We start from the raw sequence: 15400 nt of genomic DNA on the forward strand, positions 1-15400 counted from the left end.
CCGGATTAGATGTTACCCGATCAATGGCAGAAGGTCATCTTCTGCAAACAAGAAGATCACAGGGTTCGATCTTTTTGCAAGTCTACGCGCCAACGTGTCTATGAGCAAGAAACCTAAAGCCAAGAGCGAACGGGGCGGTGAACGGGTGAATGTCAAAAGATAAATGGGTAACTTTAAGGTTAAAAAAAGCAGCAGTGAAATGTAGTGAAGGAGGTTTTGGCTTCTGTGTTCCACCCATCAGTGCTGCAAACCTGGAGCAGCTGCCAAACGTTTGGCACACTCAGCATCACGTGACCTTCAAACAGGATCCGTTCCTCACCTCCCCAACCCCCCACCTCCCAAAACCATCACCTCCATAAAGGACACATTTCTCTTCCTCCATTTCACAGCGACGCTGATTGTAAATCCTGCTCGTCCTGGAAGGGCTCCCGCTTCTTTTCCACCGTTTGCCATGTGCGCTGAAAAGCCCCCTAATCTCTGTTTAATATGGTTTGGCCGGATGTAAATACCTCCGGACAATGCCCTTAATCTGGGCCAGCCTGACAACCTCACACCGTTACGGAGGAGCCTGCCAGGAGGAGACGGAGAGAGAGAGAGAAAGGAGGGATGGCTCGGTGGAGATCAAGGAGGAGAGAAGAGAAAGGAGGGAGGGTTTTTTTTTTTCTTTACCCGCAGCTTGTTGCCTCTCTATTCTTTATGGAGCTGAGCCGCCCCCCAGTTTCAAAAGAGCCTCTAAAATCAAGTTTAAAGATAGACGTTGCCTCCAAAAACATCCCGCCTCGGGACGGTTCCAGCTTGGCTCCGCCTCCTCCCTCCCTCCCTCCCATCGTCGTCTGGCCTCCACTCGGCTGCATTAACGAGCATCGGAAGCTACTGTATGTCCAGAGCATCTTGGCAGCGTCCAATCGTCTTTGCTCCTTTCATACTTTCCTCCTCCTCCTCCACCTCCTCCTCTTCATCCCTCAGTACAGGACCATGCAGGGCTAGGTCCGTGGTAATTGTCATTCCAAAGACGAACTGGCCTAGTTTCAATTCAACAGACAAGTGTAAGAAACTGCGGCCCACAAAAGCCAGGATGTCAGCAGAGTGTGTGTGTGTGTGTGGCTACGATACAACATAATCACCCCCCCCCAAAACAACATGGAGGAGGAACCAATCTGATTACAAGACGGCTTTTTTTGGATCTCACATTTCTGAAGGCATGCCGTCTGCGTCGCTGTTTGAATGGTGACTTCCGATTAAACGTGTGTTTCTATACATTAAATTAGAAAGAATAGAAGCGTTTAAAGACAGAAATGTCTGTTATTGACAATGTTTGTTTTGATTTAACAAAAAGGGGCTACAACAAAGTGATTCAATTACATACAGAAGTCTGCAGAGAGACAGACGGGAGTGTAACTGTAAGTGGGCGGGGCTACACACAGGTGGGCGGGACTACAAGTTGTCCAAATCAAAAAAAAAAAAAAAAAGTGTAAAGACAGGCTAACAAAAAGCTGACTCGTCACGAGGAGACGCCAGATTGGAACCTTAAACTTTGACCTGTTGACCCCGACCAGGACTGTGTTCTGATAACACACACACACACAGGTCAGCACAGCTCTCCTTCTCAGGACTCTCATTGACTTCCATTCATAAACAAAGTAAATGTTCTCCCTTAATCCAATAAAAGTTCAAATCTTAGTCCTGAACTCTTAGAAAATGAGGCCTGCCTCATTAGGACTAGGCTTTTTTTGGTCCTAATGGGGCAACAAATACAAGGACACACAAACAGAGATGCTCTCCAGATACATCCCATAAATAATGACCTGTGTGTGTGTGACAGAGACGTCAGTGTCTCACACACACACACGCACACACGCACACACACACACACACACACACACACACACACACACACACACACACACACACACACACACACACACACACACACACACACACACACACACACACACTCACACTCTTCCCATGGACCCGCACTTGCATGCACTCTGCTTCAGTGTGTCGCCGTAGAAACGCGGCAAACTTGAGACACCAGCATTGTGCATTCATCGTATATGAATAAAAACACTAACTCGGGCAGTGGTCGTGTTTACACACACGCGCGCGCCCGTGCACGCACACACACGTGTAACAATGACGACAAAGAGACGCTTTGAACTGAAAGTTAAAACCTCATCTCAACTTTGTTAATTAATCTGTCACGCTTTGCTGAGAAGAAGCCTTTTATTGACCTTTTTTACAACTTTTCCTCTCTGTGAATGGACACATACACACACGCGCGCTCTCACACACACACACACACACACACACACACACACACACACACACACACACACACACACACACACACACACACACACACACACACAGGAGTACACTGAGGCTGTAGTCGACCTGGAGCCTCTTCAAACTGAAATAGTACAAATTTAACACTAATTTCAGTTAACAGTGTTTCCATCTTTACAAACACAAGCCTTGACACTTGCCTTATAATGGTTTTAGATCATTTAAAAAAAATAATTTTTATCAATTTTTTCATTATCCCTAAATGACATACTGTATGTAAAAAACACAAAACATTTTAATCTTAATTTGCACATGAATGCCTGTCCTTTGCATCTTTCTTTAAGTCTTAATTAGTTCATGGACATGTTTTAAATTGTGTTTTGTGTGTTTTGAGTGATTTTTTGACTAAATGCAATTTTGCACTTTTTTTTCCTCCACTAAATAAAGAAAATTGGTGACAAACCTTTTTTTTTTTGCTTATTTTAACCATAAAAAGTGTGTCTTTGTGTTGTTGGCCATTTTTCCAGAATAACGCCATTTACTGCATGTTAAAATAGTCCATTACAACTTAAAATGAGGAAAAACAGGGTAAAACTTATAAGATTTGTTTGACGTTTTTGCCTCAAATGTCCAAACGCTCTCCTCTCTGGTGACAAAGACACTGATTCTCTGCCTTCCTGCAACAGCGTGGGCGAAATTCCAGTAAAAACCTCACGTTGCCTTGAAACTTTTTCTCAGTTTTTCAGAAACTGTTGGAATTTTTGCGATAACACTAACCGTCTCGTAATTACAACTAGACAACACCGACGCTCGCCCTGAGCTGCCTCTCGTCTGCTGTCAACAGGAAGTGCCTTCACTGACAGAACAAATGGCAGAAACTTTCTCTTTCTCTTCTTTCCAGGCAGAAAAAGGGTTTATTATTTTAGCTCCGCTGGCAGAATAACAGAGGGAGGAGCTGAGGGGAGCGAGATGTGGGAGGGAGGGAAGTCCAGTTTGGTTTGAATGTCAGATGTGTCGGCCTCTGTGGATGTGGGGGGGGCTTTAAACAGAAGCTCCTGTGAGGGTGTGTGTGTGGTGTGTGTGTGTGTGTGTGTGTGTGTGTGAGAGAGAGAGAGCAGACCACAGGTTGTTTTAGAAAGGATGGAAAGATGGAGAAATAAAGAAAGGGAGGAGGTTTAGACTACATTTAACTGTTTTTGTCGCAAAAAAAAAGAAGAAAAAAAACTTGAACAGCTTGAAAAACTAGTTAAAAAACTGTGATTTTTACACAGAGTTTGAAGCAGGTTTATTGTCATCATCGATCACAATCTGTTGACTGTTTTCTTTTTATTTGGTCCATAAAATGTCTGAAAGTGTTGGAAACGACGAGGTTCACAAACCCCAAATGATTCAGTTTGAATAATTTCCAGAAAATATTCACATTTGAAGAAGCTGACAGTGCCTGACAGTGTTATGAAAAAAAATAATAAAACTGATAAGCCAATTATGAAAATAATGGCAATAAATAAAATACAATATTCCTGAATGATTATGTCAATGTTTTATTTGCATATTTGTATGTGTTCATTGTGTGGTTTATTTTTGTTTTGCTCAAATCTAATTCCATAGTGGTTTGGATCTCACAAAGACAATTAAATCAAAGTAAATGATGTTCACAGAAGCAGAGGTGACCGTTAATGCAGGTGTGAGCCAGAGACAGAGTAAGAGAGAGACGTTTGACAGCAAAGTCTTTCTTTACTTTCACTCAAACACCAGCAGTCTCTTCTCTTCACAGCATGAAAAATATTTTGTCAGATTTAACTGCTGCAGCTGATTAACCCTAAACTCACCCGTCCTCTCTCTCTCTCTCTCTCTCTCTCTCTCTCTCTCTCTCTCACACACACACATACACACACCCTCTCTGAAAAACCAGTCCTGCTGATGCGACACAACGAGCCTCTTTGTTTCCCTCTATGTCTGCCTTATCTGTTAAGTATTTCAACAATTTCCTTAAGGGGAGAGCTTTGTAATTAAAAACCTGCCGTATGTCAACGCCAGCAGCGAGAGCTCAGAGTCGTCCTGAACCGCAGCCAGAGGTGGATCGCAGACACGTATGTACGTGTGTGTGTGTGTGTGAGAAAGAGAACGTGTGTGTGTCTGAGAAACATCATTAGGGTGTAGAGAGTGGCAGTTCACAGAGCAATCAAACAGAAAAACCAGTCGTCCAAATTATATTTGTGTGGGAGACGTGAAAAAAAGACAGAGAGACGTTACGGAGAAGAGAGGAAAACCCACAGTGGGAACAGAGTGGGTGGTGGTGGAGCAGGGGTGAGACGTGAGGAGAACACAGACAGGTCCTTGTTTTCATCTATAATTCATCCAACTGACAAGCAGGGACACTTTCAAAGAGCATTAATGAGGTGGATTAACACACACACACACACACACACACACACACACACACACACACACACACACACACACACACACACACAGATAGAGCCTGTAGGTGTGTGTGTGTGTGTGTGTGTGTGCACAGGTCGTGAGCTGAATGTGACCTGCTCATCCACAGCTGAATGACGCTCACCTGAGTTTAAGGGTGGAAAGAAAACGACGGTTTCCATTTGGTGTATGAAATGTTGTTTTTCAGAGGCGGAGCCATGTGTTTACAGAAGCCCACAGTGGACAAACTAAACATCATTTGAGATTTGATCTTCAAAAAAGTCATCCATTATAGATTTAAGTGAAGTTTTCGGCTTCTTAAATGTGAATAGTTTCTGGTTTCTTGCGTGGCGTGACAAATAAATAAAGGCAAAGTCGCTTTTACCAAAAGTCGGCTTTTACTTTGAGGGTTTGAGAAACGACACCGACCGGATTTGAAAATTGGAATCAAAAGAGCTGCAGCTTGAATGTAAAAATCACATAAGATTTGAACAAAAAGTGAGACACACGCAGTGTATTTTGGGGCTTATGCTCACTATTCCCTTTCCCAGGAAACTATGGTGGCCAATGCAGATCAGAAAAAAGGAATCTTAGCAGTTAGCTTCTGCTTTTGGAACACACATGCTCTGATTGATTTGTCTGTCTGGGTTGCCGTAGAAACTTGGCGGCAACAGATGGTGGAGGAAGGGGATGTTGTTCACTGTACATCTAAAATCTAAAAATCAACTCAGGATGTAGAACGTAAATAAAACAGATTAGAAATCAGGGTTTTTGCTACTTTAAAAACAACTGCTTTAGCAGTCACTAGTTTGCGCATTTGTGTCGTGTAGAAAACCACGTCACGGCAGTTTCATGCAGCCGTCACTATGACAACTCTGCCCACTTTGATGAGGAGCTATGAAGTCATGGAAAACCATACAGTGCCGAGCTGAGCCGAGGCAGTACTGTGAAGTGGAAAAGCATCCCTCTGTGATCCATGTTCTCTTGGGTCTGTGATCTGATATAAAATACTTTTAATAACATTTTGAGTAGCAACAGGTTTTTTCGACTCACACACACACACACGGCGCGTCTAGACAGTTTTACTTAGCGAGAGCTTAATGAAAATCTCCCTCATACATAACACCGTGCTGTGAAGGACGAGACAGCACAGAGTAAAACATGATATTGGAAAAACATAATCTGATGAAACCTGCGTGAATTCAGGAGCTCCAGATTTAAATCATGTTTTATAGGTTAACAGTGTTTTGTCATGAATCCTCCTGACAGCGTGGCGTACACAGTAGTCCAGGAGAGACACACCTCACTCACAACCATGCATCTGTTCCTCGCAACAGTGAGTCGTGTTTTAATGTTTAATCCCATCCAGAAAAGTGTCAGCTGGATTAAGTGCCTGATGGACTGAGGATAGAAAAGTCATTGTTCAACAAATTGTCCTCCTCCGAGCTCATTTGGCGTACAGAACGCGCCGCGCCTGCCAAAAAGATCCCCTGATAACGTTTGCAGGGAAAGTTCACGCCGAGACGCAGGGAGTGGAAGTTTTTGTTTCTGCTGCTGCACAATCACAGGTGTGTGTGTGTGTGTGAGCCTGGTATTCCTCATGTTGTGGGGACCGACATCTGTTTGCACAGTCACAGTAGTAGGGACTTGTCTTCCTTATGGGGACAAAAATCATTACCCTATCACGTAAATGATTACATTTTACGGTGAAGTGGTTTATTAGTTAGTTAATGCAACGTCATCTGAAGTCATACAAACCAGTGTGTGTGTGTGTGTGTGTGTGTATGTGTGTGTATGTTTTTGTATGGGTATCAACTTCTATACCTCAGAAAGTGAGGACATTTAGGGAAAGAGAGGACATTTTGGGAAAGTGGGGACATTCTAGGAAAGTGAGGACACTATGGGAAAGTGAGGACACTGTGGGAAAGTGAGGACACTATGGGAAATTGAGGACATTTAGGGAAACTGAGGACACTGTGGGAAAGTGAGGACATTTTGGGAAAGTGAGGACACTGTGGGAAATTGAGGACACTGGGAAATTGAGGACATTTAGGGAAAGTGAGGACACTATGGGAAATTGAGGACATTTAGGGAACGATATGACGATTTGTGAAAGTGAGGACACTTTGGGAAAGTGAGGACACTTTGGGAAAGTGAGGACGGTTAGGGAAATTGAGAACCCTAACCCTGTGACCTTTCACCTTTCTCCCACAAGGAGTTGTGTATTATTCCTTAGGGTCAACCATCACAACTACACACTATTTATCACCTATTTTGTTACCTTTTTGACAATCAATTCATCCTTAAACCAGGTCTTTATCCTCAAAAAACACTGTTAAAGTTGTGTGGACTAGATTATCCTCACAAAGACAGGTTTGTTTGACAGTCTATGAAAGACATGTACACACACAAACACACTACTGTACTGTTTTTTTTTGTGTATCTACGATGTCATAAAAATGGCTTTTGCTTAAAGGGACACTGACCACACACACACTCGCACACAAATACACACAGACTTTCCGCAATCCTTTAATTTCTATCTTTCTCTCTTTTCATCTTCTTTCACTGCCTCCCTTTCATGAGCCGCCACTGCTCACACAGACATAACATTGACTTAACTACAGACTCCGCGTGGGCCTGTAATACACACACACACACACAACAGCAAAAGTGAATGTGCTGAATGTGTCTGCCGCTGTACAGAAGGCGTTGGAGCTCAAGAGCCAAATATTTCATCTGAGCTCCACGGGGGCACTCTGTGTGTGTGTGTGTGTTTATTGACCACACACACACACACAAGCAGCTTCTGGTCTTTGTCATTAGTCACTTGGTCTGGTCAACATGAGTCCTCAAACATGTCTTCGTTTCACGCAGCTTGGAAATGCCACCAGGCTTTGGACAAATAAACAACACGGCGAGTTAAACGTAAACACACACACACACGCACGCACGCACGCACGCACGCACACACACAAATGCAGTCCAGAGCTGCAGATGTATTCCAGTCACTTGTCATTTTGCTCATTTTCAGCCTAATAAAACATCAAATCTCCTTTTTTCAGACCCACAAAGACTTCTTGTACAAAAATCACAATTTTCCGGCTAAGAACACGCATTTTATGTACGGTGGCTGGCAGGAGTCAGTGGACTTGTGAGCATGAAAAACAGCTCAATATAACTATCTAACTATTAAACTATTCCATGGTAAAATGGTTATTATTAGTCCAAAATGTCTCTTGAATACTTTTTAATCTGTATTTAGACATCAAGTGTGAACTTTCAAGGACACACACACACGTGTCCACACATGGACAAAAACCTGAGTGACAACTCATCGCTGTGGCGACTGAGGGGAAAATCTGTGCCATCTGCCAGAGAACGACAATCACTTTATCCCGACTGCTCGTCCATCTGTGGACGCTGGGCGCCGAGTTGTGATGCACGCCCACCGAGTGTGGTCTTCACAGCTTCCGTTACCGCAATAATCGTACAGAAAAATGCAGAGGGATTCACGGTTATCGGTTTAAGAGTGCGCTACGCGATCTTGCTGTGACTTACTCTGTTTTGATTTAAATCATCAAAAATAAAGCACGATTCATTTTACAATCTGTCTCAAATGTCTGTGGATTGTGAGTCAAGACAACCACAAGGCTTCCATAGTCACTTCATCATCGACTCGTGAGGCGTCTAAAGATTGGCTGCATGTTCTCACCTCGCAGCAAATAACTTATCGAGTAACTTATCATAAGAACAAAAATAATAATAATAGAGCGTGCGGGAGCTCCGACTGTTTTTGGACACGTCTGTGAATGTTTGCAGGTACACGGAGAGAGCGAGCGAGAGAGAGAGAGATCGCAGCCCAAAGAGCCGCCACCCGGAGGGGTTTAAAATAACACACACACACTCTCTGGTTTTTGAATGATGCCAAGTATGATTGGCAGTGATGGCTCCCAGCAGGGAGGGCGATCGAGCAGACGGAATCACAAGATGACGATTGTAACACTGTGGTTTTACATGAGCGATAGAGAGGGATGTTCCAAAGGCGAGCTCATGTCAGACTGGAGGATAAATAAATGCAACTTTTCCTCCTTAAAAAGCCCAAAAGTAACCTTACTTAATTCAAATCTTATGGCGCTTTTCCACTTTACGGTTCCAGCACGTCTCGCCTCGCCTTGGGTCGGCACGGCTCGACTCTACACGGTTTGGTGTAGTTTTCCCAATACTATAGTTCCTCCTTAGTGTGGGCGGAGTCAACATAGCATATGGCTGCGGAAAAGCAGTCGTTTTGGGTATAACTGAATCATTAGAATCAGTTGATTTGAAAAGATTTGTTCACAGAATCGTTCAGTACCCCGTCTGACATAGTCACTGAACTGAAATACCACTGATATACACTCACTTGGAACCTCGTCAGAGCAGGTACTAAAAAAGAAACACCATCTACCTATCACTGATAGCTGGTGGAAAAGCAAAAATAAACGGTGCCGAGTCACGCCATGCTGGAACTGTGTAGCGGAAAAGGAATTAGTCCCAAAAAGGAAAAATCTGGATATTTTCCTGATTCCTTTAGGACTCATTAGGACAAGGTTTTGACGACTGGTCCTGACAAGGTCACTGTTTATTCCAGAAAAATCCAGTTAAATGTGCCACATGCCAAAACATGATTTCAAAACATAAACATGATTTGCAGTCGGCAAAATATTTTTTTAATGCAAATATTTTGGCTGTACTGTTGTTGGTGAGTTCAGTTTGTTATATGAACATTATTCCTGAGTCTCTGTGACATATTAGGAGAATTTTATGGCCAGCTGCTTTAGATTTATTACATAATGCACCTTTAAAGAGGTAAGAAATACAAGAACACACACACACACACGTCTTTCCTGATTCATTGTAGTGTGTAAACTGTGTCAGAAACTTGCTTAAAATTTTTTTTTTTTTTTTTAAATCAAAGGGAGGAAAAAGCAGGACAGAAAAATTCGCTCAGCTGACGCCTGAGAAAAAAGAACCCTCTGCTGTGTTAGTTATTTTTTTGTGCATGCACGCGTGTGTGTGCACAGTACGGAGAGATCAAAGCACAACACAGTCGACAGTTTACTCTGCATTGATCTTTGCCTCAAGAACAAAGAGGGGGAGAATCTATTTCGCTGAGCTCAGCCAACCAGCGAGAATCCAATTAAATCCGAGTCACACGAAACAAAGTCGCATGAACAACAAACGCGTGTTTAACGTTCTTATTTGAAGAGATGAAAACCGGGTATTAAGCAAATGAGGGTGAATGTAAGTGAAGTCTTTTCTGCCTGATTCATGTTTTTTGAGTCAAAAAAGTGATAAAAGCAAATCCTGGTCGATATTTAACAAAAGAATTGACTTATTATCAATAAATCAAACGACTGAAGGATCATTGGAATGAAATGAAAAGATGTTTGGATGTAAAAATGTTTATGGATGTTGAAGAGAAACCACATCCTTACTCAAAGCCAATGATGCCTTCAGGGACATTTTCTGCAACAGAGACGTCGGAAAACAGCATAAAAAAATTGGTAAATAAGTTTCTTTGCTTGTTCAGACGCGACCTCAACATCCGTTCAATGATCTGACGCATTAAAATCCAGTCATTGAAACCACGTCGGTCTCTGACACACACAATCTCGAGCCAAATGTGTCCCCAAGACATAGAGTGGTCGTCTGACCTGCAGCATGTTAATCAATTTAATATTTAATAATACTTATTTTCTTGTAAAGAGAGAAATCTTTAGCAAACTTGTATCGTCACAACGTGATCTACGGGGTCTTACCGGAGGGCGGCGCTCGAGGCAGCCGGGCCGGAGCGACGCACAGAGGCAGGAGGATGGAAAGCCAGAGTGAGCACCACAGAGCCGTCATCCCTCCAGACAACGCGGTGAGACGCAGAGCAGCCACGCCCGACTCAGACAACATCCTCTGTTCGCATGCTGTCCAGCACGACGGCAGTGGACTCTCTCTCACGTCTCAGGACAAAATATCCAAAAACGTGCTCCACTGCCACTGACCTGGAAAACAGGAAACATGAGGACCAATCAAACAGAGCTGAAAACAGAGGGACAACAATAACGAGTTAGCCTGGGACTTGGAATCGGACTTGGCGTTCTGCACATGCACCAAAATGTCCTCCCCGGTCTTTGACCCGGAAGTCGGCAAACATATAAACTGTGGCGTCTTTCTTTCAGACAACACGACAACGAAAAGTTTCTCTCATTTGTATCGCGATTGTGCAGCAGGTACGAAAACATACAGAACCACAGCACGTTTGCCACCTCACCGTCCATCTCTTTGTTTTTCTGTGACATCAACGTCAACAGTGTCAATAAGCACTAGCTTATAGAGTGATACAGCGCCACCTACAGAGTTGGCGGAGTCACACGTACAAGGCCAATAAATCCAATTTTGTCCTATGTATGTGAACTCGACAACTTGTCCTTAGGTCTTAGTTGGACTAAGGCCTTAGCTTAACTAAACTGTGCATGTAAACGTACCAGGTGAACAGAAATTAAGTAAACAAAGGAGAAATTAACGTCTTTCATTCCCATTTGTTGTGAACAATTTGCCCCGGGAGAGAATTCTGATTAAACAAAACAAAAAAACACCCTGGATTAACCGTGACCTTTGACCTTTGGAGAATTAAAGTGAGTGTGTCGAGTTGAACGCAGCACAGTGAAGTGAAGCCCGGTGATGTGAGCACACATGCTAACGTATTGTGACTCGGCATTCCTCTCAGATTCCAAGGATTAGAGTGGAAATCCCTCTTTTTGCAGTTTCTCTCAAGACTCTCACTCGGAGGGGCACCTGATCACCTGTGAGCATGTCTGGAGTAAAGCGCTGCCAATATTTAAAAACAGCTCATAAGAGGCACAAGTTCACGCACGGTATCTCACGACTCGCCTTCTCTGCTCGGCCAAGCTCTTCCGCATGGTTTGGCGTTTAGTTTACAGATTGACACGGATTGACTAATCCTCCTGCAGGATGAGGAATGCCAGAATCTACGATATCAGTGCCCAAAGGCTCGCTGGAGGGAGGAGGGAGGAGGGAGGAGGGGGAGTGACGGCCACGGAGAACAGTGGCGGCGGCAGTGGAGGTGGTGAGGTGATCTGCTCTCTGTTTGCTTAAGCAAGGAGAAGCTGGAATGTACTGAGGTTTGCAGACACACGCACACACACACGCACACACACACACACACATTACCGGTGTCAGCTTAAACATTAGCAGATCTGTCCAGCTTTAAAATACCTTCAGCAGTGAGATAATACCACACTCAAAGATGTTTTTATTTTGACAACACACACACACACAGTTGTACGTAGTTGTGCAAACACAGAGGCGTTTCAAGAGGATTTGGGTGGCTGCTGGCATAAAGGGGGCCACCCTGGAGTTAAAGGCAAAAAGCCCAAACATTTTACTGTTACACAGAAATTAATTTTCTGACAAGTGAGCTTAGCCTTTGTTAGCCTTTAATTTAAACGGTGTTTCACAGAAACAGCTAGAAAAAGTGTTTTTGAGAGAAAGTCGGGGTCAGACGAGATACTAACATTTCCTGAAAAGTACAGAGTGACCCAACGAGCAGGTGAACCTGACACTGACACTGACAGTAAAGTGTAAACAAACATAACCAGGTCTACAACTGTGACTGTTTTTATATTCCTTACCTTACCTTAACTTAACTTGACCACAGTCAAATCTTAGTCCCATAAGAACCCTCTCATGTCACACTCAAGTTCTTTCTCCACCTCGATCCCAACTCTCATTGAAGTCAAAGTGACACCTACTGCACAACCTGGTGGGCCATGTGACGAGACATGTCGTCTGTGTGTCTTATGTTCTTTTTGTTCATAAAAACAAGGCAAGCGAACTTTGAACTGTGACGCATTTCCCAAATTTTCCGAAATCAGATTGTCCATAGGTTGAGCTGGAAAAAAGCTATAAGACATATAATATATAATATATAATACAATATCCATTTTTCGACCACTTTATCCTCCAAACTCAGCTGACATACGGTGATAGGCCCTGGACATCAAGAGACAAACAACCATCCACTTTCACACTCAGTGTCCAATTTACCTAATCCCCATATTGCATGTTTTTGGACTGTGGGAGGAAACCAGAGAACCCAGGAGAAAACCCACGCACACACGTGGAGAACATGCAGAAAGACCCTCGTCTTGCTGCAAAGGCAAGAGTGCAAACCACTACACCAGCCCGTGTGGCCCCATGTTTTAACATACCGATGGAAAAGAAAGCAGCGAAAAATGCTCTGTGTTCGAAGGATTTTATTAACCAGTTCCTCAGAAAGGAGTTTCCGTCTCATGGTGGAGTTTGCACATTATTGCTCCTCCACAAAGAAAACAACAAACCTCACACAAACACACAGAGTGTGTCAAAGCAAACACCGCCACACTGCGGCCTTTCATGTCGTCCTCTTCCATCTCTCGTCTCATCCTCAGTGTTGTACAACACCAGACGCCTACACACCACCACCACCGCCGCTGCTGCTGCGGTTTGTTTATACAACACACGATAAGGCCTTCGCTCTCCAGGCGTGGAGGCAGCTGATTACAGGGCCTGTGTGATTTGAAACTCTTGTTTTCTCTGGCACACACACACACACACACACACACACACATACACACAAAACATCAGCTTTTTATGGGCACTACATGTCGAAAGCTCCAGATCCAGATCTGTTCCGACATGACAGCCTCTTGAGCCATGTGGGAAGAAATTGGAAAACGATTCCCGCTCCGGGTTGAGTCATTTTGGCGACAGGTATTAGCTCCGACTCCCTCGTGCAGCACTCGTGTATGTGCGACGTGATTGATGGCATGAAATTGGAACAAATTACACTTACAGGCAAATCCATAACCCTTTTTATTCTCTAATTTCGTCACAGGTCGTGCAGCTACAACTTAAAAAGAAATAAAAAAACACTTTGATTTCTCTTAATGACCTCAAGGAGGAGGCGGTGGTGATATGGAGTTCAAAGCCTACAAAATGTTTCCATTGCGAATATTTTCTTAAAGCATGAAAAGGAAAAGTGAATAAAACATGAATATTAACCGAGCGGGATTAAAGCAACAGCTCCGGTGGAGTTCGTCGGTCCACATGCTCGTCACATGATCGTCATGTGATCGTCTCACCTCTCAGCCCCACAGACTGTCGCTGTAATCTTTAACAATGAAGCCAGAGTCTGATTCACTCTGTCACTCTGGGAAAAAAGGGGGGGGATTAGAGAGAGAATCTGGGTGGAGATGGAGCGGGAGATGGACAGGCAGGCAGGGACAAACATTCAGCGTGTTCAAATCTGTCGTGACGGTAATTACGATGACGAATATCGGATAATTACAAACGGATTTCTGTCTCCCGAGTTAATTGGGATTATAATCCTCATTACGGACAAAAAAACAACAACACTTAATGTGTAAATAGGATTAAAGAGCACTGACTGGTTCTAATCAGTCAGTAAAGGATAATTATTATGTTTTTTAGTCTCTTTATGGACAAGAATAAACAAAAACTACTGTACACTGCATCAACACGAGGACTGCAACTCACAATTAGTTCCATTATTGATTATTTTCACACAGATTGGTCCATAAAACTATCTACACTGTCTTCAGCCTCGGGGGAGAAGAGGGCACACATTTTGTCCTCAGCGGGACACAGGAGGACACTGGGAATCTTTCAGACCCGAGACGGTGTGAGACTCCATCACAGAACACGGCTGAGTGAGCGTGACCCGAGTCAGCTCTCTGTTTTTGATGAGTCATGAAAAGCAACTCAAACCCGAGGCATAGACGGAAGATTTAAGGGATATTTCATGTGACTTTTTAACACCTTGACGCCACTAAATGCTCAGAATACTGTTATTACTCTTCTGACAGAGGTTATGGATGAAAATTGCAGGTCAGCTTTTATATTACTTTTTTCAAAGTGGCAGCGGGTTGATTTTTTTTTTAGAATTTTCATTGGCTATTTTTCATCTTTTCTATTTTTTTTTAGAAAGGCTGTATTGCTCTAATGTGAGAATCCTTTCAACCATTAAAAAGTGGCTCATACTTCAAAATCATGACATTTTTAAATGATTTAGACACAACAGGAGCTGTTTAATAACGAAATATATGAAGAGTGAAGTTCATGTGGCTGCTACAGGAATATAAAGTCATTATTTCAGTGTAAAGGTGTTTAAATCCCTCAAATGAACCACTTTTATCCCCCTTTTCTGGAAAGAATTGCCACAGAAATATCTCCACGCAGAGTAAAGAGTGATGGTTTCAGGCCAGTGTGTGCGTAATGAAAGGAGGCAATCACGGTCTCATTTGGGAGAGGAACGTGTCTGAGTCTGATGGAAAACACAGCGCGTCATTTCTCGAGTCAATTAATTTGCGGCATTAAGCTATTATCGCTCGCGCGCGCCCGTTTTTAAATGGCTCTGGAATTGAAATGGGGTTCGTGCAGAGTCCCAAAATCGAATTTTCAGCACCCACTTCTCTCCCAGGACGCGTTAATCCGGTTCATTTTCCGCGGTGACGCTGAGCTGAGTAGCCAAAATCCACCATGTGGATCCTGGTGGAGGCGCGCGTGTTTGAAGAGGGAGCTGAGTGATGCGCGGAAGCTGCTGAAGAAGTAGGGGAAGGAGGAGAAGAGAGGAACC

General features: G+C 43.5%; 1 protein-coding gene across 3 annotated transcripts in view; it reads right to left on the reverse strand.

Moving 5' to 3' along the window:
* Positions 1-10653, reverse strand: part of fgfr3 (fibroblast growth factor receptor 3) — a gene marked incomplete at both ends in the record, with an annotated part of 57573 nt that extends 46920 nt beyond the window's left edge. For all 3 annotated transcript variants that reach the window (XM_083910287.1, XM_083910286.1, XM_083910285.1), the window contains one exon: positions 10512-10653. In XM_083910287.1, the coding sequence (XP_083766413.1) occupies positions 10512-10653 (142 nt within the window). The remainder of the gene's footprint in view (positions 1-10511) is intronic.
* Between the last annotated feature and the right edge of the window lie 4747 nt (positions 10654-15400).

Source organism: Microchirus variegatus (genome assembly GCF_963457635.1).
Source record: "Microchirus variegatus genome assembly, chromosome: 2".
Lineage (NCBI taxonomy): Eukaryota > Metazoa > Chordata > Actinopteri > Pleuronectiformes > Soleidae > Microchirus > Microchirus variegatus.